This window comes from Blennius ocellaris, assembly GCF_963422515.1.
Source record: "Blennius ocellaris genome assembly, chromosome: 18".
Lineage (NCBI taxonomy): Eukaryota > Metazoa > Chordata > Actinopteri > Blenniiformes > Blenniidae > Blennius > Blennius ocellaris.
The window spans coordinates 14,945,391-14,970,031 of record NC_137667.1 but is presented as its reverse complement, the minus strand read 5'-3'; the positions used below and the strand labels follow the sequence as shown (position 1 = coordinate 14,970,031).

Sequence of the window (24,641 nt, the reverse complement as noted above, 5' to 3'; positions counted from 1 at the left end):
TGACATTTGGATCAATTATCAGATCAAGCTCTGAAGTAATATTTTCATTCTCGTCTACGTAGCGGATGTTAAAAACAATCCCTGGGTCTTTAGTGAAAGGAGGGTGTGAAAGAAATAAAATGCCCAATAAGGAGGCAACAGAAAAGCCACAGAGGGCAGCCTGGTACAAGGCAACACACTCAGGTCTTCTTTTTCCTTTAACAGCTTTGCACAATTTCTGCACTAACGCTTCCAAAGCACTTCACACGTCAAAGTCAGCTTCTGCACCAGAACACTGACAGCATCTGTGTCCCAATGATAACACCTCAGGAAAGCAATGACCTAACGAGCATGTACCATATGTTTATATGACAATATTCAAAGCACAATGAGCAAATGTATCATCTGCATTCCCAAACATCCATTTATTAAAAGATAACTTGCAGCAGACACCAAACACAATCCCCCTCTGGAAAAATAAAGTGCTTTAATATCAGGAACGTAATGGTAGTTTGCTTGGAAATGAAGATTCATATCCACTGATCTGACTGTGAAAGGTAAAGTGGTTTGCCAAACTTTCTTCAGATGGTGATCATCTCAAACCTGAAATAATCACTCACCCACGTAATGCAGAAACAAACCGTGCATTAATCATTTGATAACGTGACAAGAGAAATAACCGGGTGTCTTTGGAGTTGATCGAGGCAGGAATGATCAAAAAGTTATAGATTCCCCAGATAGATAGATTTAGTGAAAATACAATACTAATCAGAGTTATGTGACAAGGCATGGCAAGAAATTGATCCACATTAATCGGTCCCCTCCTCGCAGTGGCTGCACCTGACCTGCTTGACCCAAAGTCTGCTGCAAACTACTCCAAGCCTCGCCTGTCCTTCTCCACAAACCCAGTGGTGCTGACCCCCCCGGAGGATGAGTGTGACACCCGGACGACTGTCATGAGGTGGAAAACTGTGTCGGCCATCTTCTTCCTGGTGGTGCTGTACCTCATCATCGGGGCGACGGTGTTCAAAGCCCTGGAGCAGCCTCACGAGAGCAGACAGAAACTGGCTATTCTGACTCAGAAGCTGGAATTCCTGACCATGCACGCCTGCGTAAACTCATCCGAGCTGGAGGATCTGGTCAAGGCAAGTTAAAAGCGTCAGTCATATTAACAAATGAAAATACCAATATGGCATACAAGTACTTCATCTTTCATATATATAGCTTCACAAGGCTGGTAGATTTTTTTGGCCCACTTGTCAAAAACGTTCCTTGATGGAAACGAGCTTAGAGTACTTCTGGAAAGACAATAAATCAATGTGTTGTTAAGCCGTTCGTTCGTTTTTGACTGCTAAAAATGTCACCAATAATACGTATCCACTGTGAAAATCGATACCGAGTGAGCAGTCTTCAAACAAGAGACTGAACTCATGATTACGTTTTTTTTTTATGGACGAGTTGATTTTCACACCGAACTTGTCAGGTTTGATTAAAAGCTGCTTCTCCTGGGGAATCTGGCTGGCATATTGCACTTGTGGACGATGATTACTTCTTCAATGGGAAAGCGCTGAAAGGTCTGTAAATCTCTGGGGATAAGTGATTTGTCTGACACTGCTAATGTTGGCCCGGCGCTGCAGTTTCCTCCAGTTGGTCACGTGGAGTGGAGACATCAATGTAACCGGGCCCGTAGTTACACAGCAGTGATGTTAAGACAGAAAATACATACATTAGATAAGAGTATACGATAATTATAGAGTGTATGCACAATGTGTGATAGAACATGTACAAACATATCATTTGCTGTCAGTTTATCTGTGTATCAGTTCATACTTTTTGCTTTATAGCAGTGTGTGTGTGTGTGTGTGTGGGGGGGGGGGGGGGGGGGGCTGTGTCTATATTTGCCCCGTTAATTGCCCTGTGATGTTCACCTGCCAAGGGCAACATATGGGACGGATCTACGTCACTATACGTGACACGTGCAGGGTAGTACATACTGTTTTGCATATGTTTTTCTCTACGTGCCACAAAATGCAGCTGATTGTGGATCAGTGTGCAGCTTTAACCATATTACAGCACAGGAGAAATTATTTTAATCCCAGCACTTCTAAAATCATGAATGGATGAAATGATTATACCTATAAAGAGGAAACAGTAATTTCAGTCATTTGTAGAGTGCACATAACAAATCTTTCTTAAGGCGAACAGTGTTACTTTATCAGACCTTGCCAGCAATTGGATAGTATACAATATCAATTACATTGCATTATCCCTGTATGCTATATAGGCGACTGTGTCTGGAAAAAAAAACACTATAATGAGTCTCACCAATCTAAAAGCATGTATCACATCAGGAGTTGTGAACAGGGTGCAAGAAGGATGTCATTTGTATCACGCTCTTGCTGGAGTGTGCACTTGAGTAACATTGTTAAATCTGTAAAGAAGTATTGTTTAGTGGCACAATGTGTTTTTTCCCCACATCAGGATCATCATGAAGGAGGATTTCTTGTAGGAGCAGAGTTACATTTGATTATATTCCCTATGGCAGTGAGCAGTGATGCAAATTAAATCTCAAAATAAAAAAGACCTAACAGCTTAACTTCATAGGTATTATAGCATCCAAATGACTTTTTTTCCCCTCCACAGCTGCCTCTATTCAATCTTTCAGAACAAGTTCTTCTGGTGCAAACTATATCTTGAATACAAGTATTTTACCTTGAAATAGATATATTTGTTCAATCAGTCATGACGACAGTGTGGAATCTTCACACAGGTGAAGCTGTGCATCTGTTGTGGCGCAAATAAAATAAAAGGTGCGAACACAGCTGAACAATGGTTTCCTCATTAACCCATATTTTTTTATTAAGAATAGATCAATATCCAACATATGGGTTGTTGATGATCAGACATTTTTCAGTGTCATGAGAACACATCTAAACAGCTGTGATATGAACACGTTTAATATTGTGTCGCGTCCCTTAATACTGTAACCGTCTGTAAACATCTGGAGAGTGAGGAGAGGATTTACTGGAGTTTAGGGAGAGGAACATTGGCCCATTTTTGCCTGATGCAGGATTGAAGCTTACCAGTCCTACGGCCTCCTCTGAAAGAGATTGTGTGTGACCGTGTTTGAAACGCTGCATGAGAAGTGCAACGTCGTCTCACTGACGTGCAAAAGGTCATTTACCTGGAAGTTGTGCTTTGTTGACGGAGACAGAATCGTTCTATAACCCGCACTGTGGTTGCCGTTCTGACACCAGAAGAGATTTAAGTTGCCGCTGTGATTTCCAGAGAAGTTAACCGTATTTGCTGATTTTGATCGACTCGCTGGATATATGGAGCGTCCATCCGTTTGGTTTTGAGTATAGAATTACTCCTGCTCACAGAGCAGTGCTGCCTTGGAGCAATTGTGAACATCCATTAAAGCCTGTCACTGTATTTTCTGCAGATGTTATGGATGGTTTTGTTGTTTTGCACCGTCGACGATGGGATCTTGAAAATCCTCACTCTTTACAATCTGATGAGCCTTTACCACTATTGTGAGTTTACATGAATTTATCCATTTATTTATTTGAGGTTTGTCTTAAATAAAAAAAAAGCTGAGCTTGTGTTTTTAAGCTAATGAGCATCCTTGCTGTGATTAGATCATCAATCACCCCAGACCACCAATCTCTCAAATGGACTTGTCAGTGAAACGTGAGATTCTGGACAATGGGAATCAGCAGCCTCATGAATATTAACCCGTTTCCCGCTTACATAACCTTGAGCATTCCAGCACAGGTTTTCAACTGTAAGAACAAAACCTCCTTTGTTGTAACGGCAGATTGACTCTTGCATTTATTCTAGGACCTCAGTGATGTCTTTCCTAAAAAAAAAAAAAAACATTTGCTTGGAAGTCTGAGCTTAAAGGAACAGGCTTGAAGTGAGGTTGAGACTATTTAAAGTGCGTAGCTTCTTTAGGATCAGTGTTTCTCAATGTGTCTCCATGTATTGCATGACAGTGGAGCTCCAGGACAAACATGTTGAGGTAAATCCCATTTCCCAGCTTTTCCTTTATTTAGTTTCTGATAAACAATCATGATATAAGGCACAGAGAAATAAGTGGTGAGTAAAACTCTTTAAAATTAAAAACACATTATAGAACAAACATTTTTAATTCCTTGTAGTAAGACAAATTAAGATGAAATGTGCTTTACTATACTGTATAAAACACATCATATATTACAAAATACATTCTTAATTTATTTTTTGCCAATAGCAATCAATTTTCCAATGTGTGAAAAAGTATGATGAAATCAGAGTAATCTATCAATCAAGACTGTTTTTTTACTCTTTATATCGACGTGTACAATGAAGATTTGGACTCATTTCAAGTTGTAAAGGCATTAGTTAAATGTTTCATATGAAAGACTTCATTGGTTTAAAGCGCGGTCCAGTTCTTGATACGATCTGATCCAACATGACCTGAACGACACACACGTGATGTTTACCTTCGCCTACAACTGGTCACCTGAACTGTGTGACCCCGTTTCTATTATGCAAACCCTTTATCAGGTTTCTTTCCCAGTAAAGCCAGCGGACCTTTCCACTGACCCAAGTATTCATTACTCGAAGGTTTTACGTCGGGGCGCTTTGGTTGAAAACATCAAAAACAAATTGGAAAATGAACTCAAATCAATTTCATAACTTGAGCTGAGGAAATCTCGGCTCTTTTCCTCTGAGAGACATTTAAAGGCACACGTTTGCCTTTAAGACCATCAGGCTAATTGGGAAAGCAGTTACTACAGTGTTGACTAGACATAAATCTCTTCTTTTGTGGTTTTCCTCTGCTACAGTGCAACGTCAGCCCTCAGAGACGAGGTCGATGAGTTCAGTAGCGTTTTTCTTCTTGTGATGATTTATTGATACACGGCATCAACACATGTGTCCCCCTCTCACTTTGACTTAATTATATATACAGACACACGCAGGCACGTTTGCAGACGCCCGTTGGTCAAAAGCCAGTCGGCAGTGCTTTTCAAAAGGATCAATTAAATAAGTGAGCAATGCAAGAAAGCCCCGACGATTCAATCTCTCCTGACCGGTTTGCTCCGTTTCAGAGACAGCCCACCTGGATTTCATGTCATCCTACCTCATCTTGTGTTAGTTGGCTTATAAGTGAACGCCACAGCGGTGAATTATTGTCCCTATTTGGATGAGATTCAAAGGATCTGACTGAGCCGAGCCCGGCTGATTGTGTGATTTCCTAAATGATGTTTTTAGCGGCACAGTGGATGAAGGGCTTTATCTTTGAATCGACTCTTTTGTTTTATTAGGGAAGTCGTCAGGCACAGAACAAATGAACACACCACACCGTTGATGGACTTATTAGCTGAATGCTTCTTTATCTTCAGCCTATGCGTTATTAAATCTGCTCTGTTGTTCTGCTTGTTCCCTTAAAAACTAAATAGAGTCAAGATTTTTTCTCTAGAGGCTTAACTGAGACAGTTAAATAATTCATTTTATTGTTTTCTTTATAGAGAATAGTGTTTCTTTTTTCAAATAACTGACCCCTAGAGCTCATTGACAATGTGTTTCTCCAGTTTGATGCTCAAAAAAAAAGACAGAAAACCCATAAAAGGAAACAGCAGAAGACCCAAAATACTATTGTTTCAATCCTTGAAGCCAAAATAGTGAGTGAAGAGAATTAAAGCCGGTATAAAATGCCTCAGTCCTACACAGTTTGAGTGCAAATGTTTGAGTTGCCTCATCTCGTTAGACTTGAGAGCGTTTCAGTGCAAGTTTTGCCTCTTCATCCTGTTTTATTTGACTGAAAATATGGATTTAAGGTCAATTTGTGATTCTAAATTGTAATATGAGAATGTGTGTTTACCCCGTGAGGGGAGCGTGTGAGGACTCATTCAAACCAGGGTTTGACTAAAATACTGAACGACAAAATGACTTGAATGCTTGAACTGCGACAACATTTACAAACAAACAAAAGACCTTTCATACAGGAGTGAAAGAAATGAGGTTCTCATCAGCACACAGATCGGTGCTTTGTTGCAACGTCAAAACACGTTGAAGCATATGAGGTGTAAACAAAAGCTTTTTTGGAGGGGGGGGGATTTCTCTCCAAACATTTATATGAAGGGATAAATTAACGGAGCCCGCCCCAGAAGGGCACGGGCTCCGTTAATGTCTCGTACGTTTCTTTTCCGATGGCGCAGGTTTATGACATGTCATTCTTGCGCAATCACGTCGATTCATGTCCATCGTCCGCTACAATTCAGCTTTGAGTTTTCATTGAGCAAACTTCACGCTGTGGCTCAAAGTTTATTTGATTGGAGTTGTACAGTGTGGCTCGCTGTGAACTTATCAAATCGTACGAGAGACAACAGGAAATAAGGAGGCCGGGATCACGAGGAATAGATCACAATGTGAACACAAACCATTAAATGTTTGAAAGTCGAAAGAAGGTTGCAACATGTTGGATGCAGGTCATCCAACACGTCGTTTTTCTGCTCAAATAAATTAGAGAAGCTGTTTGACCTTTTTCTGCTAAATGCAGACAGTAAATGTCATTCTAAAGAAATATGCTGTCTCAGCGTTTCAGCGATCTAATTCTATTGTTTATGAAACCTTCAATTTCCTCACACGGGAGAACTCAATACTTCTTGACCCTTTCATTACCACTCCCGGAATCCTTCAATGCTGCTTTTTCTTTTACAAATGGGACCTTTTTCTGCCTCATCACACAAATCAGAGCAGTTCCATGAATCGTCTTTAATGTTTCTTGATTACGATGATGATGATGATGAACTGCAGACGACGTCTCTGTTGAAGTCTGAACATCACTGTTGCGCTATGCGTTACTGCTCTGATCTTATTAAATAGCCTTACTTTCACTGTGATACACCACACAAGAATATCTCCTGGCTCCGATGAATGAGTAAAAAAAAAAAAAATTATAATCCCACACACGCAGGGGGATAAAGGCTTATGTATACTGGAGTAAAGCAATTGCCATTTTTTTTTTATAACCATCTGCTCTATAGCGGGGCCGTTTGTTCCCTTGACGTTCCAAGGTTTTCTATTTCATTTGTCTCAGTAATGATCTGTGGAGATGTTGAGACTCCACTTGGTCCTTAAAGCCTTTTTGTCTCCCTGCAGTAAATTGTAGTGTTGCACTGTATTAACAAGGGACTGCTTTTCTTTTATTTTTAAAGATCCTGTGACATTCGTTCAGTTCTGCATTAAGAGGAAATTGACTTTTGTCTTCTTTGTTGTTTCATAAGCAAGTCAGTTTTGTCTCTTCTACCGAAGCATACACCGTACCGTCTGCAAGTATTAAGGGGAACAACTGTACAACTTGTGATCTGGGGGTATTGATCGGTTATATATTCCACAGTTGCCATTTTTTTATATTCTACTCTCCAGCAGATGAGTTGTTCCTATGGTTGAGGTTAGGTGGAGACATGGCATTCCATGTCTCCACCTAACCTAAACACAGAAAGTGTATTATTCTTGTAAATGTCTGGGTTTTGAATTGACGAACAGAGCATGGGCTGTGGCGTCACACCCAAACTCACCATCTAGGCTTGTTTTGCTCCTTTTTACATGGAGGCCCTCAGCAGCATAGATTTGATCTTGACTGAATATTTTCATCCTACACGTTTGATGCGACTGATCACGGATCCATTTTATAGCAGATCGTGTTTGACAAGTAGAATAAGTGCAGTGTGCTCAGCCAGCTTCATTAATGTATTAATTTCTATGGCGCACATGACCTTTGTCTGTCTACCCTCAGTTCTGAGCGGGGAAAATTTCAGCGTCATGCATTTCACCGAGATGACAGACGGCCCCCATTGTTATTGTAATTATTTTCTTTTTCTGCTAATTGGTTTTGGTTGGATGTTTCCATCTTTTGTCATGTAGTCCCCCAAGAACCTTGATGCACGCCACTAATTTTCTGCAGCTTGGCAGCTCACGTCGAGCCGCACTCCCGCTGAGGGATGTAGCATGATGTGCTAATTTTCTTAATGTGCTTTATTTTCCGAAAATTCTCCTTCAGCAAGTGGTTTCTGCCGTTCGAGGAGGCGTGAACCCATCAGGAAACCTATCCAACCAGACCAGCCTCTGGGACCTCAGCTCCTCCTTTTTCTTTGCTGGGACTGTTATCACTACCATTGGTAAGGAGACTTCTTTTTTTTTTACTGGATTGTTAAAATGTTTCACAATCAGTAGTGAGGTATTTTGTTTGGATTATTCAGAATAAGATTTAAGATACCAAGGTTTAAGAAAAAGAGGAAATTGGCAGACACATTCAGACCAGCTACTTTAATTTGTCTGCTAAGCTTCATTTAATATTTCCAAGATCCTTTTTTAAGCAAATGATTTGCCATGAATGGCTGATACCCTGTGGCTCTTAAATATGTTTGCCTTTGTATATATCTTGGCAAATAGAAGGCTTTGCACGGTGGGATTTCCTTCTGATCGTGAGTAATGTTGACTCAGTTTTTAATCCCTCATGTCTTGTGATTCACTGAAGAGCAATACTGGGTCAATCCACCGTTAGATGACTAACAATCCTCCATTCACAGTTTTTGTGCTCAATTCGTTTGCAAATGTATCCGTTTGCATTGTGATGGCGCGAGTGATGTAAATTGTTATTATAAGCGGGCTCTCAAAACTCTTACCTTGTGTCAGCAAAATTCTCAATTAAATAGCTGGAGAGCCTTTCAATTTAGTAATTTTATTCACATTTAATTTCCATCAAGGACAAATGAATATGCTTATTTTAACCATTTGCTTATTTCAAAATGTTTAAATGAAGAAAAGGAAAGGTGACAGTATAGAGAAATAAAAGAGCAGATTCAAAATGACGCATGGTTTCGTTTTGATTCTGCTGCAGAAGCCCGTCATATCTTTTGGGCCCGCATCGTGTAAACAGCACATAATTGTTGTGTTGTCTGTTGGCAATCGATTTCTCCAGATTAGTACAGAATGTTCCGCGGCTTTGTGTTGCCACACAAAACAAATCTTGTGGCGGAGATGCCGGGCTTGTTGCTAACACCCAGCTGGCGATTATTAGGTTGAGATGACCCGACATTCGGGGCGATTGCAAGGGCAACCCCTGACGTGTGGCGAGCGTGCACCGAATTAACATGACGTCTGCGTAACGATAAGGAGGCATCAGCGCGATCCCGATCTGAGAATGCGATGAAGTGCTGTAAAGAGCACTTACAAGGGAGCAGAGGTGGCCTCTTCAGAGTGAATGCTGCGTTCGCTGTACTTGCAGTTACATCCGTCCTCGATCGATCCTGTTTAGTCAATAGTTATTTCTGCATAAGGCACGAAGAAGTCTCTCGGGGGGCTTCTCCCACTGCCTCGCAGTCGTGATTCCACATTTCCTCTGTGCTGTTGTGTTGCTCGGTCTCAGTGCCCAGTCTATTAAGAACACAATGAAGGGTTGTGAGGGAAAACAACTCCGTCAGATAGAGTTCGTACCTCCTGCCACCCTTGGATTTTGCATACTGGTACGCCTTTGGCTTTGTTTAGATCAGCCGGAGGTGGTTGAGCATTAATTCATATCCACAGATTGATTCGTCTGCGTGGAAGTCTTTAATTGGATGTGCATTACTGAAGCAAAGCAACCATAGACACCCCCCCCCCCCCCTCCCCCCTCTGGCTTTCTTCCATAGTCTTCATCAAGGAAATGAGCTGAAGAGACTTTGTAGTGTCTGTTTTCTCTGCCGCCTCCTTCCTTCCCGCTCTCCTGGGAGTTAAAAGAAGTGCAGTAATAATTAGTGTCACGCTGTTCTCCTGCAATGTGATGCCGTCGTTGAGCCTCTGCTACCAACACACTCAGGTACTTGGTAAAATCCCCAGAAACGGGTCATTTCAGTGGTCTCATAGAAAACACCATTTATTGTTCCTTCCTACAACTGTGTCCTCCTGTGTTTTGTTATAAGATCATTTGATTCGACGGCTCATGCAGGGATTTCTTTTTTTTTTTTATGTGGGAGACCAGTATTGAAATCCCGGTCGTCACACGCAGTGTATCTGTGAAAACTACATGCTAGTTGCAATAACTTCCTGTGGCAACATTTGTGAAATGGAGCAGCTGAACAGACCATCCTCATTACTCACAACTACAAAAAAAAAAAAAAAAAATACTGCAGTTGTAATACTCTCACCTTTGCATTTGTGTCTGGCATTAAGATAGAGTTGTTTCAAGTTATAAATTTCAATAAGCAACTTTAATTTAGAAAAATAATAAGTACCACATTGTGTTTGTTGTGCAAGGTCACCCAGAGGTGTTTAGAAACTAATCAGCATGCTGTTTCCCATTAAACTAATCAGGATCTCACTGTGATCAACTCTTTTCTTAAGTTGTTACCCTGTTCAAATGTTTGCCTCGGAAGTTATTAGACGACGCCCTGAAGCTCCTATCCTGAGATAGATGACTGCATTAATGAGAGTTCATTATCCGGACGTCTCCTGAAGCAATGAAGCAGGGAGTGCATCTTGTTGGAGTCAAATCTTTGTAAAGCAAAACTTCACTGGAGTTTTTGTTGAACAGGATGTGGACTGTTTTCACTTTAAAAGGTATGGCATGAATCAGTGCTTTAAGTGAGCCGGTGTGCACCGGTACTTGGACATGTTACCCCTCAGCGTGCCGGAACTTTCCGGACTACTAGAGAGATAAAATGTCTGTACACGCCACTGAATATTATGTTTTTGTCCCATATTTGTACAAGAGGCTGACGGCATGTCACCAAGGGGAGTACCAGCACTTATTTTTATTTTTCCCCCCACTTAAAGCACTGGTTACAACTCAGCTCTGTTAGGAGAAGGTATAGGCTGGGAAGCAACATTTACTTGGTGAGTTTGGGTGAAGTGAGGGCTTTATTGGTAGTTCTCAGGTTTATTTAGGAAGGCCAAACAGGTAACGGCCAATACCAACTGTACAAGGATTAATTTAATACGGTATAAGAAAAAGACAGCTCCTTCACTTGAAGGCTGTTAAAGAAAATAAACAAATGTGCTCTGCACACGTGGCAAAATGGAAACAAACAAAACACCTAATTAACTGAAAACCAAACAAGCTGGTACCTTCACCAAGCTGTCAGGTTCAGTTTGACTAACGTAAAATTCCCACCCTCAAAGATCAGAGTGGAGCCGAGTTCAAAAGAGCACTTTAACTCCTCCAAACACACTCCAAGGTTCTCTGGGCAGACTGAACGGACACCCCCCTGCTTCAGCCGCCCCGTGGAGTCTGCTGGAGCCGTTTAAATGACCTCAGCTGGTGGGAGGAGCTGAGCCAATCAGCAGCCATCCTCCAATCAAAGTGCTCCACATCAGGACAGGAGGAGGAGGAGGAGGAGGAGGAGGAGGAGGAGGAGGTGGGTGAGGGAACCTCGTGTCAATCAGCACAATGAGGCGCAGGCGTGTGTGTTACAGCCTGTGGGCTGAAACACACACGCTCAATGTTTGTATTTACAATATTTCCCTAATCCTTCCTCAGATAAGCCATGAAGGATCTCTAATCCAAAGAGCAGCTCCTGATTTCGTAGTAGTAGAATGTGCCCTTTTGTTTAATTGGAGCTCCGTCAAAGGTCTCTGCACGTCCCTGCCGATCGTCCTCCTCGGAGGAAAGTTTTTCTCAGCAGAATCACACTCAGCAAATACTTTATGCGCAGAGATAAAACCCTCATTGTTTATGTATTTTTGCTGTAATCCCACCATCGCCATCGAGTATGAAGTGAATGAATAATGCGATGTAAAGCACCTTTGAGTCTCCTCGAAAAGCGCTATTTAAAAAAAACCTATGCATCATGAGGTAACTTCTGTTTGAATCCTCTCACAGCTTCACCTCAACTACAAAATTCTGAACTTGTGTGTGTTCAGTTACTTTTCAAATCTTGTCTTCCTAGAGCTCATGCTGAACTCAAATAGTCGAAAATGTCAGAACTGTAATTTCAAATTACGCAACACCAGTCTGAACTTGGTAAATTAACTTGGTAGATGAAGTGCTTATATTCCTTCCCCTCATAATGAAAGTGAAGGTGCAAGAATCCTCAAACTCATGGAGTCTATTATTACATATCTCTTGTCTTACTTTTCCTGACTACATTGTCACAGTGTGTATAATTCAGTCTTACTCTTTTTGAACACAATATATAAAATGAACATGAAGACAAACTGGAGTTAAAAATCCCTTACAGACACGTTTTCTTTTGATCGAACACAAAGCTTGTTGTTATCTGATCAATCTGTTTATTGTGATGCACCTTTTTCCATTAATGAATGATAATACATTGTATTCCATTGCATTTCTCTCAAAATGCCAAACCTAGTATCTCTCGCCTCGCAAACCTGATCCCTACAACAAAAGCCCATTCATCACTGCAGTGATAGCGAACTGTTTGTTACTCTGTATACTCATATATTTTTTGGAGGCCAGCCTCAAGAAAACAGCAACAGTGTGCAAAACGTGTTCACTTATATAATTGGAATATGAATTGAAAAGCATATAGCGGATCATCGCCTCTGATGATGAGACATCCCCCGTGTTTATGTTTATCAAAAGGTTTTGCAAACCAAATCTTGTTATATTATTTAAATAAAGATATTAAAAACTCTCGCAAACAGTTGTTGTCCAGCGTCCAGTGTCCTCATCCTATTCCTCTCGCGGATCACCAGCCTTCATGGCTTTGCTCCAACTCTCATCACTCTCTGCCTGATTCTCCCACTGCAAGACACACTGGCAGCCATCCAAAGAATTTCCGATGACAGGAATGGCTTGTTAATAACATCGTGCAGCACCTGTAGCTGGCTTGTCCTCCGCCCAGAAAGAGCAACAACTTCAGTGCAAACACCTGACAGTTGACTGGCTCAGTCAGACGTTGCATCCTGCAAGTTGCTCTGGTTTCTGATGCCAGTGTGTCGATGCATAGAGAACGACATGACCCCACTATTTCAGACCAATACGGACTGTTTTCATGAAAATGTAGCAGACCTGAGCACGCTTGTCCTCACAGCGTTTTGCATGAATGCTCCTGTCTGTGTGACACCATTTGCAATAACACAAAGCGCTCCATGCTGCCAGTGTGGTCTCAGCAGTAAACTCTGGCATCGCGCATGGCGCAGCGGCCCCAAGACAGACATGGCACGGCAACCTTCCCTTCTCTAATTTATGCATGAAATCAAAAGACAATTGTTCATAGTGAATCTACAAAGCAGAATCAAAAAATCAAAGGTATATCTTTTCAGGGAAAACGGCAATATTGCTTAACCAAAATATATTTGTTTGAATGGAGAAAAAAAAAATCCCTTTACAGCTATAATAAAAATGCAAAATCTTTGAAAGTCTCAATCGGTAAATTTTTCTGTGCTTGTCGTACTTCTCTCAGGATTTGGGAACATCTCTCCTCACACAGAAGGAGGGCGGATCTTCTGCATAATCTACGCTCTGCTGGGGATTCCCCTGTTTGGATTCCTGCTCGCTGGTGTCGGGGACCAACTGGGGACTATTTTCGGAAAGGGCATCGCCAAAGTAGAGAAGATGATTGTGGTGAGCTTCACTCGCTTTCATATGACAAAAAAGGTTGATACGACATGAATAAAGTGAGGAGTGCAGCTTGTGGAGGACGCGAACAAAAACACAACAACCATAAGCGACCGAGCCCGAGGAGCGAAACACGACACAGAGGTCAAACAGAGCAAAAGAAACGTCAGTCTTTAAAGCTGACAACAGACAGACACATTTTACGGTGTAATGGTTCTGACAGCGGACAGCGAGTCATTGCGTTATATCACTGTAGCCGTAATGCTAACCACTGCACCAGAAGATCTGCAGTTATAAGTAAAAGATTTGTTTTTGCCTCAGACCTCTCTGTGCCTGCTGGATTTCCGTTGCCATGTGAACAGACTCCAGGACTTCGATCTAAAATAGTGTGTTTCAATACTGAAGTCAAACTGTCAAAATGACAGATATTTAACAGAACTGTTACAAGATGAGGGTTTTTTTTTTTTTTTTCCCACTGCTTTTTGCTCCGTAGGATTCATTTAAACTTGTGGGTTTCTTTTTTCTCTGAAATATTTAAGTAGCACACACGCACACAGAAGGGGAGCTGTAATTATGGAAGGCTCATTTAACACTCTGCAAGCGTGGCTGAGAGTCACACATTGACTTTTCGCGTGTGCGAGCCGTTATACACACTCTCACAATCGTGTGGGACTGGGCTGCAAGGAATAATAATAGACCATAAAGGTCAGGGTCATGTGATCGAAATCTGTATCTGCAAACACCTGCTTCATGCAGGTATGGAGGGACTGCACAACACCAACAAACACCCTTCCCGTGCCCTTCAATTGTAAATATTTGTACATTTTTAAAGAGTTAAAATAGAAAAAGGTGACTTTGTGACACGTGCAAGAAACAAAAGGAGATTAATGGGATAAGATAAGCATATAGTTTCCTATAGTTGAAGTATTAACGAAAAACAAATTAAGGACAAAGCTTGTAGTTTTAATTCTCAGGGAGGTGCAATATTTTTTGCCCAGTGCGTCCCTCTCTCTTCGTTATGAAAAAAGTATGACAAGATGAGATGACAAACATTTTATCTGTAATCTTAACTTTCAAACAAACACTTTATATATTCAGCTATTGTTTGCTGCACATCCAACATTAATTGTATGCAATAAAAGGCATGTAGCAGATGATAAATAATTACGAGACTTATTTTAGTTGACAGATTATGGAGGCATTTTATCAGTAGTGTGTCACAGCCGTCGCCTCCAGATGTGAGATAAGAATCCTTTCAAATAGAGTGTTCTTGCGGACTGTGTTCCAGTCTGCAATGTTTTGCTTCACTGCTGCAAATGTTTGAAGCAATAAGTGCATTAATAATATGATTCATTGATTCATGGAGAAAGGCTCAAACTATAATAAACGATGAATTTAAAGCACCTGAAAAATGCTGAAGAACCAAATCAGCCTCTTCACTCCCTTTAAATTCCAAAAATGCTCAGTATTCAGCTTGCTTTGTTTTCAAGTGCTCACAGCAGATGTATTTGAACTGTGTTTTACTGTACCGAACTCCTCGGCTTTTGCGTGGAGCCACAAGGACGTAAGACATCTGAGGGCTGTGTGCTCTTTATACTTCCCCTCAGAGGCACTGCGCTTTGGGCTTACATAACTGGAAAGAAAAAAAGGGGCATGACACACAGGGAACCAGCGGAAAGCAGACACCTCGAGTAGAAAAGGCTGAAAACGGGAGTATGTAGAATATATTGTAACCGTGATGGACAAGAGGGACCCCGGGAGCTCATGTCTGCTTGAACGTCACATACTTACAGCCGACTGAGCTGTGAGCGTAATGAATCAATCAGGATGTCTGCTCCAATGACTGCACGGAGGATATTTGGTCAATAATTCATGTTACAGTATGGACGACTCATGGCGAGTGCCGGCTCGCCAGGGCCTGGGTGGGCGTACCATCTGACAGGGAAAGTTCTGCCACACCAAGTCCGAAGCTTGACATATGAGATGTTAGAAACATTTAATGTGTTCCAAGAAGGAGGACGAAGAAAGTGACCCGTGAAACGAAAGCCTCCGAGGAAATATGGCAGCAGCTTCTTTTTGAGTTCATCCCTACATTCATCTCCTACCAGGGAATTAAACCAATAAATTGTAATATTGGGCACTTACAAACCTGCATTAAAGCCAAAAAAAAGTAATTTTTATTAAAACGAAAGACATGTCTGCACCTCAGCTTGTAGTAATTCAAAAGCTTTAACAATATTTAAAATTTGCCTCGTCGCAGCTCTCAGACTGTGATCCCAGTCAGACGTGACCCCTGTATTTCCCATTTTTGGTGCAGAAATGGAAAGTCAGCCAGACGAAGATCCGCGTCATCTCCACGCTGATCTTCATCCTGTTCGGCTGCCTCATCTTCGTCGCCCTGCCGGTAGTCATCTTCAAGCACATCGAAGGCTGGAGCACACTGGAGTCCATCTACTTTGTCGTCATCACCCTCACCACCATCGGCTTTGGAGACTTTGTCGCTGGAGAGAAAGGTGATTTTCCTTTTTTTCATTCCATTCGTGTTTGCTGGATGTGTATCGTTCTTAACTCCGACAACAAGTCTGCCACCGGCACTTTTATAGCTGATTGATTCTTGAACGCGCCGCCCGTTGGGTTTCTATTACAGTCTGTGCTCCAATTAATGATACAACTGACATATCAATTTAAAATCCCTGCAGTCCGCGTCGCACCATTCACAAACTGCAACTCACCAGGGCTTACTAACTTCTGATTGTTTAATCATAAATACATTGACACTAATTTGCACCTCTCAGCTGATATTATGGGAAATAAACAATTATTCTCCTTCATGCTTATGTGCTGTGTCGCTCTAGAACTATTCAGAACCTACTGATATAATTTCTATCTATAATTTACTCCATCTGTTATGTTCAGTTAGCTAACAGGCAGTGGTTTAAACATAGTAAACTATACTGGGAAATATCGGAGGGCAGCAGCTGCATCGGTACACTGAAACTTCTACAGAAATATTTGCTTTTCTAGTTTTGTAACTAACCATTGTGGTTTGTGCTTCTTGCCGTACTTATATTTTGGCCTTTTCTTCATTTATTATTCACTTGCTTGAGTTGGTCAGAAGCGCTGGCTGTGATTGTGTGGCTCTTATTTTGATATTTCCGTTGCCACACTCACCGTTGCCTTATATCTTCCATGAAGTGAACGCGTGTGCAGATGTGCACGTGTGTGCGGCAGGTGGCATTAGCTTGATTTGACCTGCTTGGCAGACAACAAGAGAGAGGCAGATGAGAAAAATCACAGACACTTAGCTGCGAGATTAAACTTCCCCGAGCAGGGCTAATGATTATAGATTGGATTACAGCGCCTGTGCCAGCCCCCAATAGTTACAGTAAACTAATCAGCCTGGACTCCTGGGAGTTAAAATGACGCCGTGATGAGTTGTTATCTAACTGCGCCCAGAAGGACTGGCTGTGCTGCTGCACCCAGCAGATATTTTAGGAACTTATTGGAAGGCAGAGCACATGATGGGAGTTGACGGGGTACTTTACACCAGGTGGTGTTTGCACGTGGACCAGAGTTATATCATTGAGACAGCAGGGGGAATAAATCCATACAGTTGATGTAACATCCATCACTTAAATAACACAACATGATTAAAAAAAAAAAAAAAGACTCTTAAAATATAAATACAATTTTAAATTATTGTGTGTCTTGGTTGTACCGTGTCGAATGAGACAATAGAAACAAAAGCCAATGGAAATATTATTCTCAAGCGTATCTCACTGAGAACTGGTTTGGTGGTGAAATGGCAGAACAAAACACTACACCACAGTGGTGTGGTGGATAGAACTGTCATTTCACAGTGAAATGTTATTATTAACCCTGATCTGCATGCATAGGTTTCCTCTGGGTAAACTTGTTTCCTTCCACTGTCTGAGAAACGTGTGCTTGAGGTTAATTGGTAACTATATATTGCACCTGAGGTGTGTGTGTGTGTGTGTGTGTGTGTGTGTGTGTGTGTGTGTGTGTGTGTGTGTGTGTGTGTGTGTGTGTGTGTGTGTGTGTGTGTGTGTGTGTGTGTGTGTGTGTCCATGTTTACCCCATTATGGACTGACTCCTTGCTTTCTGTCATCGTCGGCGAGGATCAGCTTCAGGATCCTGCAAACCTAAGACGGAAAAAGTGTTAGAGAAAATGAAGGGAAGGCTGGAGAGAGCAGAACAACAGTGCTTCACTTACTCTGGGGGGAAAACATAGGTGCAGTAAATTAACAGTGTCGTCGCTGTTCGAAGCAGCAGAAATGACAGTTTTCAGACTACAAGTGCAACCTGGCAGGGGGAACACGCAATCAAATAATACCATCTATCTGTGATTGGACAGCCACAACAGATAAGGCCCTTACCCAGTAAATAAGGGCTCTTACTGTTTAACAATAATAAACAACGGCTGGTGTCACAAGCTAAAAGATAATGAATTTACATTAAACCATTCTATATATGTAATTTCATTTTCTACCTAATACTTTCACCCTCTATGTCCAATTACTACATTTTTCTAAAGCAGTCCAAGTCCCTGTGCCAATTAAATACTGTGGTACAGCAGACAGACTGAAAGAGAACTAATAGGGCGATATAACTGCAATACAAGACCCATTCAATTTTAAGCACTCAATCCCTAACAGGACTCTCACCTTATTATCACTAAGAACAATAAAGTAACAGGATATAAGCAGCCTTGTATTTATAACCAACTCGCTGTGTTCTTTAGCTGGAAGCTCGGAGAGCTCGGAGAACCTGGAATACCTGGACTACTACAAACCTGTGGTGTGGTTTTGGATCCTGGTGGGTTTGGCGTACTTTGCCGCAGTGCTCAGTATGATCGGAGACTGGTTCCGGGTTATTTCCAAGAAGACAAAAGAGGAGGTGAGTGGGACTCTGTGCTTTGTTTGGTAGAAATAACCACAGTGAGGTATTCTCTCTCTCTCTGAAATGAAATAACAACACAAAATACAACATTAGACAGACTCAAATCCTGCCTTCCTTTTTCACCGACAATTACCTGCGTGTGTCGTGTACTATATATTTTTGAGAGCTCATTGTCAATCATGCTGTTGTATTCAAGCAATAATGACTGAAGGTTGCATTGACCTGTTTCTCTTTAAGAGAGTTTGTGACTGTATTTCTTTACAGCTTAAAGGGACACTTGGTTAAAATTTAAGTTATGCATCTGTTGTACATTGGGTGGCAGTGTTGAGTCGCTCTTGGCCCGTCTGTGGCGTTTTGGCTCTTTTCGTTGTTATGTTCAATGACTGGGTCCAGCTGATGGATGATGTAAACCTGCTTCGTCACGCCTGTAATAATATATTTTAGACAAAACATCCAGTGCCTGAGCTATTTCAAGATGTGCATGAATAAAAAAATAGTTACGAGATCGCATGTGTAGAAGCTGGTCAACTAATTGAGCTTTGCATCTGTTAAAATATAACAAACATTTAGCATATTTGTCTTTATCGTCAGGGATTATCGGCTGTTTGCTCTGAAATTGTGCAAAATGCGGGGAGGTTTCGGCTAATACATAATTGTACAATACATTATGTTATTTACTGTGTACTATTTACCATCTACTAATTTTTACTGCAGAGATGCTACTGTAATAGTGCTGAGAGGCATTTCTTCCGCTGGCTCACAAGGACTTCTGTTGGTTTAATTTATTCTAAAATACTTTCTGTGTTGCACCCTAAACTTTGTCTCAGTGATCATTTCCTAGATTGTGTTGTTTCTCTTCTTTCAAGTGATCCCATTTCCGGCTGGTTCTAATGTAAACAGGTCTGAAACCCTCATTCAAATACTCCTGGTTGTGTGATATGTGCGTGAGTTTGCCATTAAGCAATCTTTATGCAGGATCTGTTTTGTGTCGCCTTTAATTCAACATGATTTTACCGTCTCCCACCCTGCAGACAAGATTGTATTTCATTTATCACAGGATTATGGAGCAATAGCATTATATAAAATGCATGCACAGAATTTTCAGAGGTTTTCATTTTATATTATGTCAAATCTGAATGGGTTGAAGCGTCACTGCAGGCTGCCTGGCACTCCACGCCATGAATGCTTTTGGGAGCATATATTTTCTATTCATACTTAAACAAAACCTCCCTGATACTTTTCGCAGCTGCTCCTTTACCTGTTACATTATCCCACTGCATCAGCTAAAGAAAATGTTTTTTCACACATCTGAAGTGATGAATGTCCGTCCTGACTCTATTCTGTGAATAAAAAGAAATTTAAAAAAAATTCGTACAAGAGTAGGGATAAATATTTGGCTTATTTGTGGAGGTTAGCATTGGCAGGTTCATTAAATTTGTTGAGCGTCACATAACAAAGTCCATGTGGCCGGTGGCGTTACGGGTTCTGTGTTGCTCGCCTGCAGTGGAAATCCTTCCGCGGTTATAATTAGGTGTACAGCTACTGCAGTGATCGCTGAAGAAAATCACTGAGCGACACGGTTTGAAGCGTGAAGAGGGGGGAGTGAAAAAAGCAAGGAGAGAATGGGAGGAAAGTACAGAGTGTTTTTCGCTCTGATGTGGACACACATGCAGTCAAGAGTCATACATTTCAATTGGAGTACCTTTCATGTGCACCTCAGTACCTAATAAATAAATTAATAAATAGTTAAAGAGCCTGGAGAAAAGAGAGCCGGTGCGTCATGAAGGTGCGATCAATGATCCCTTCACTTCGATTCGCTCGCATTTTAACACAGCGCTGCTCTCCGATACAGTACACAGTCTAACAAGCTCGTGGCACTGGGTCATTCACCACTGCACCACCAAAAACATCATTTCTTATTTATTGCTTGAGGTTCCTGCGCTGCAATTTTTTTTTTTTTTGAAAGAAAATCCCAATGGGCTGCTGGGTAAGAACAAGTCAGGTTTTTTTCTATTTAAGAGAAATAGCTACTTCAAAAATGTGAAGAAAATTGTGGAAATTGAAAAAAAAAAAAAGGACTTTGGAAAAACAGCTCTAATTTAAGACAATTTTTCTTTCATTATCATTGGAATATGCACTTTTTTGTGTGTGTTGACGACAAGTGTTCTATGTCGTCAGGAGCTACTAGCTCCCATTCATATGCACTTTCCCCACATCTACAGTTTTTTTTTTTTTTTTTTTTAGATGGATGGACCTTTGCTGAAAATAATAGATGAATAATATGAAGTTCCTTTCATGTGTGTCACTAATTAGAGAGCAGGTAAAATATGAGGAGGAACGCTTGAGGGAAGAGCAGCTAACCAGCGAAGGGATATTAATGGACCTGGCATTTACCATCACCAGAGTGAACTTGGTTCATTAGCGGGTTGCTGTTGATGCATAGAAGTTCAGGTGTGTTAATCTGCTCTGTCTGACAGTGAACACGATCAAAAACAAAGGTTTCTGTGGACACTTCTGAGGGTATTTTGGAGTGCTTCAAGGTACTGCACCATTTCTTTTTCTTTTTGGATTCAAAATTGTAAATAATTAATGTCAATGTCAGTGGTGTGCAGCCATGTGTTACATTCACTCCATTACATTCACTTGAGTAAGATCTGAATAAATGGAGTAGTATAGTATAGTATAATTCTGAATAATAAAGGGACTTTTACTTTTGAAACAGGTACTAGTTCCACATTGAAATGTCTCATTTTCTGCTGCAGAAATAATCACATCTCCACAAAGTCACAGGAACTCTCCGTGTTTATTATGTTGATCACAGATTTACATTAAGCATTACAAATATACACTGGGAAAAATAAAACAGAGATGAAGAAATCAACAATAAAAATTCAAGTTAGCATCTTTACACAAATAGAACTAGTATTGAATTAAAAAAAATACTTGTTCAAATACAAGACACGGTTTTGTTTTGTTTGTGTTTTTTGGAACATGAATAAATAAAGTAATGTGAGCCAACCTGTTTGAAATCATCCACACAACAACTAACGAGCTTTACTGTGTTTCATTCAGTGTTTCAAAACCCCAAATACTACAATACCCATAAGCCATCAGCCTTCCCGAGAACCACGGACGTATAGATTGAACACATACGTTGCATCCGGAAATGATTCGCAGCTCTCAACTCTCTCTCTCTCTCTCTCGAGAGAGAGAGAGAGAGAGAGAGAGAGAGACGAGTACCTTCCACATGGACAACCGTCTCTGCAGCAATCGACCAATCAGGCCAGATAGAAGCCCCTCCTTGCTAAAAGGCACATGACAGCCTACCTCCAGTTTGCCAAAAGGAACCTGAAGGACTCTGACCATGAGAAAAAAAAATGGCTGTACATTGAGCCTGAGCGGTGCCGCGAAGAAGAATAGGTTGAAACTGCCCCAAGTTGCTGCCAAAGGTGCATCAACAAAGTTTTGAGCATTGAATTTTATTGTTTCATGCAAATAAAGTACAAAGAACAATCTTGCAAAATAAAATTATGCAAAGAAATTTTCTTCTTGGAGTAGATCTGGAAGAACGTTTTTATCAGCATAATCTAAGGGGGCCATATTTTATTTCCGAGAAAGAAGACACTTGGCCTGACTTCAAGACACTTAAATGAAACTCATGTATTCCTCAGAAGATGCTTTCTAATCATAATTTATTCAAAGTGTGCCTCCTCCGTATGCATAGAAAATTCAGTAAAAAAAAACCCAAAAAACATGTCACTATAGCCAGACAGAAAATCTGATTTTGCTTTTATACATCAAGAATCATCTGTCTTCCACAAACAACGGTACAAACCAAACAAAACCAGATAAGATGTAATTAGATAACATGTAGTTTAGCATTGTGAATAGATAACCTATAGTTTAGCATTGTGAATAGATAACCTATAGTTTAGCATTGTATGACAGGACTAAATGACGGGACTAAAAGTGCTTAAAATAAATACCATTTGGTGAATTTAATTATCCGACATTGGCACTTTTAGTCCTCCATAGTCACAGGCTGGAGTCTCACCAGGGTTTTGTTTTTTTTTTGTTTAGTTTTTTTAGCTTTCAGGCCATGTTGTTCTCCAACTACTACTGGAGAACTGCCCTCCTGACAAGCTCCCAACACAACATGTCAATATTTCTGACACATTCACAGAACGCTGCAAATCTCAGCTCCGTCAGCACAACAACAACATTTCAAACCTTTCTCAATAATTCTTCAGTTTTTGTCAAAGCTTACACATATCTCTGACTGTTCACTGTAGATAGATAGATAGATAGATAGATAGATAGATAGATAGATAGATAGATAGATGTGTATATTTTCCAAGTACTCTCCTCTTTATATAACCTATTGTTCATGTTCACATTTCACTTGTTACCAGGCTGTACGGTGGTGTAGTGGTTTCTCTGAGTTCTCCACTTTCCTCCCACAGTCCAGAAACATTTCAAGTTAAATAGTCACTCTAGAATTTCTTTTGAGTGCGAATGTTTAACTGTTTGAGTATCTGTCTTTAGATAAAAGTGTTATAGAACAAGAAGGAAACAGTGGTTTGTTGTCAAACAGACCGTGAATGGTGATTAGATTTAAGTTTAAAAAAAAATTCCAATTCGCTGTAATTGGACACGACATTGTAAGTCACATTTAGCCACAGAGAAACACACTGACATATGGGTATTTTTTGCATCATGTTTACTCTATATTGGGAACAAATTGACAATCAGTCTCTTGTTCAAAGACGCGTCAGCACCTTGACGGCTGTGATCAAACCAGGAACTTTACTTTCAAACCACTGAAGCCACAGCTCGCCGCTTTGCAAAGTTGCCAACTTCATTTTTGAGATAAATTTTAATTGATAAATACCACCAAAAAAAACACCCCAGATCAACAGTTGTAAGAATCCAGTAACACAAAAAAACATCATACAAACAATGGAAATAGCAACATCAAGACAGGATCAAATAAAGCACAGCAGTAAAAACACAGTGCATTACATTTTTTCAGCATTCATAGCTCGGATAGACGTACTGTAGGCGCAAAGGAGAACTTATAGCTGTTTTTTGCAGCCTGCGGTACAGCCAGACGACAGCCGGAGGCGAGCGAGTTAAACTCCCGATGAAGAGGATGAGCAGCCCCCATAAGCATAGACTGAGCTTTCCTTTTAACTTGTGTATTAAAAATGTCACTCAGACTATTAAAACCCACCCCAGCCACTTTAGAGGATTCTTCTGAACTCCCGATGGAGTTCTTTAACCTTGTTGCCAAGGTTACGATACCAGCACATGATGGAAACGGAAATAATTTATACAACTCAGAGATGCTGACGTACTCCATCCCTGCTGACTCTGAGCAAAGGTGGTGTTACCACAGGTCAGACGCACTCATGTTCATGCCTACAGGCAATTTAGTCGCCGGGTAGGTTTTCTTTTTTCTTTTTTTTCTTTTTTTTGGGGACCCACGCACGAACTCGCACAATTTAAAAAAAAACAATGCCTGACAGTATCAGAACATAATTTATTAAATGTGTTGATCCCACAACCTGACAAGGTTGTTTTTTTTTCTAAATATAGAAATAATTGCAGCAGCATGTGGAAATGCACGCCACTCGTGGACGTCACCGTTTCCTCTCTCGTTGCAGGTGGGGGAGTTTCGCGCACACGCCGCAGAGTGGACGGCAAACGTGTCCGCGGAGTTCAAAGAGACCCGCAGGAGGCTGAGCGTTGACATCTACGACAAGTTTCAGCGCGCCGCGTCCATCAAGCGGAAGCTGTCCTCCGAGCTGGGTATCAACGCTTCCATCAACCAGGAAATGACCCCCGGCAAGAGGACGCTGTCAGCCAACCTGTTCGAGGACAGAGAGGCTTCCACCAACTTGACTCTCTCCCTCAGCCCCGTCCCGGGAGCGCTGGCCAGGAACGGCAGCCTCTACCTGAACGGCCTCAGCCCGGACGACGCTGACCGGCGGGAGATCGCCATCATCGAAAACCTCAAGTGAAGAGCCGCGTGGTAAGAGTCGGAAAGAACATCGCATCCTTAAAAACGACGTGTTCCACGAATGAGGAAACGCGTACACTTTATGCTTCGGTCTGGATCAGTCACACACAGACACAGAGAACCCTGCAGGTTGCTTTCATATTTTTTTTTTGAAAGGATTCCTACTTTTAT

The 24,641-nt window shown here is 41.2% G+C and overlaps 1 protein-coding gene across 2 annotated transcripts; it reads left to right on the top strand.

The window, feature by feature from the left end:
• Positions 1 to 812: 812 nt before the first annotated feature.
• Positions 813 to 24,471, top strand: kcnk2b (potassium channel, subfamily K, member 2b; the record flags this gene model as incomplete). 2 transcript variants are annotated; one of them, XM_080513553.1, is made up of 6 exons in its annotated part: positions 813 to 1,124; positions 8,030 to 8,147; positions 13,374 to 13,534; positions 15,846 to 16,041; positions 18,291 to 18,445; positions 24,115 to 24,471. In XM_080513553.1, exons 1-6 carry the CDS (start codon positions 936 to 938, stop codon positions 24,469 to 24,471), a joined length of 1,176 nt encoding a protein of 391 aa, XP_080369679.1. In that variant the 5' UTR covers positions 813 to 935. The 2 variants fall into 2 exon arrangements, with proteins under 2 accessions (XP_080369679.1, XP_080369678.1); XM_080513552.1 differs by having other exon boundaries at positions 15,846 to 16,068.
• Between the last annotated feature and the right edge of the window lie 170 nt (positions 24,472 to 24,641).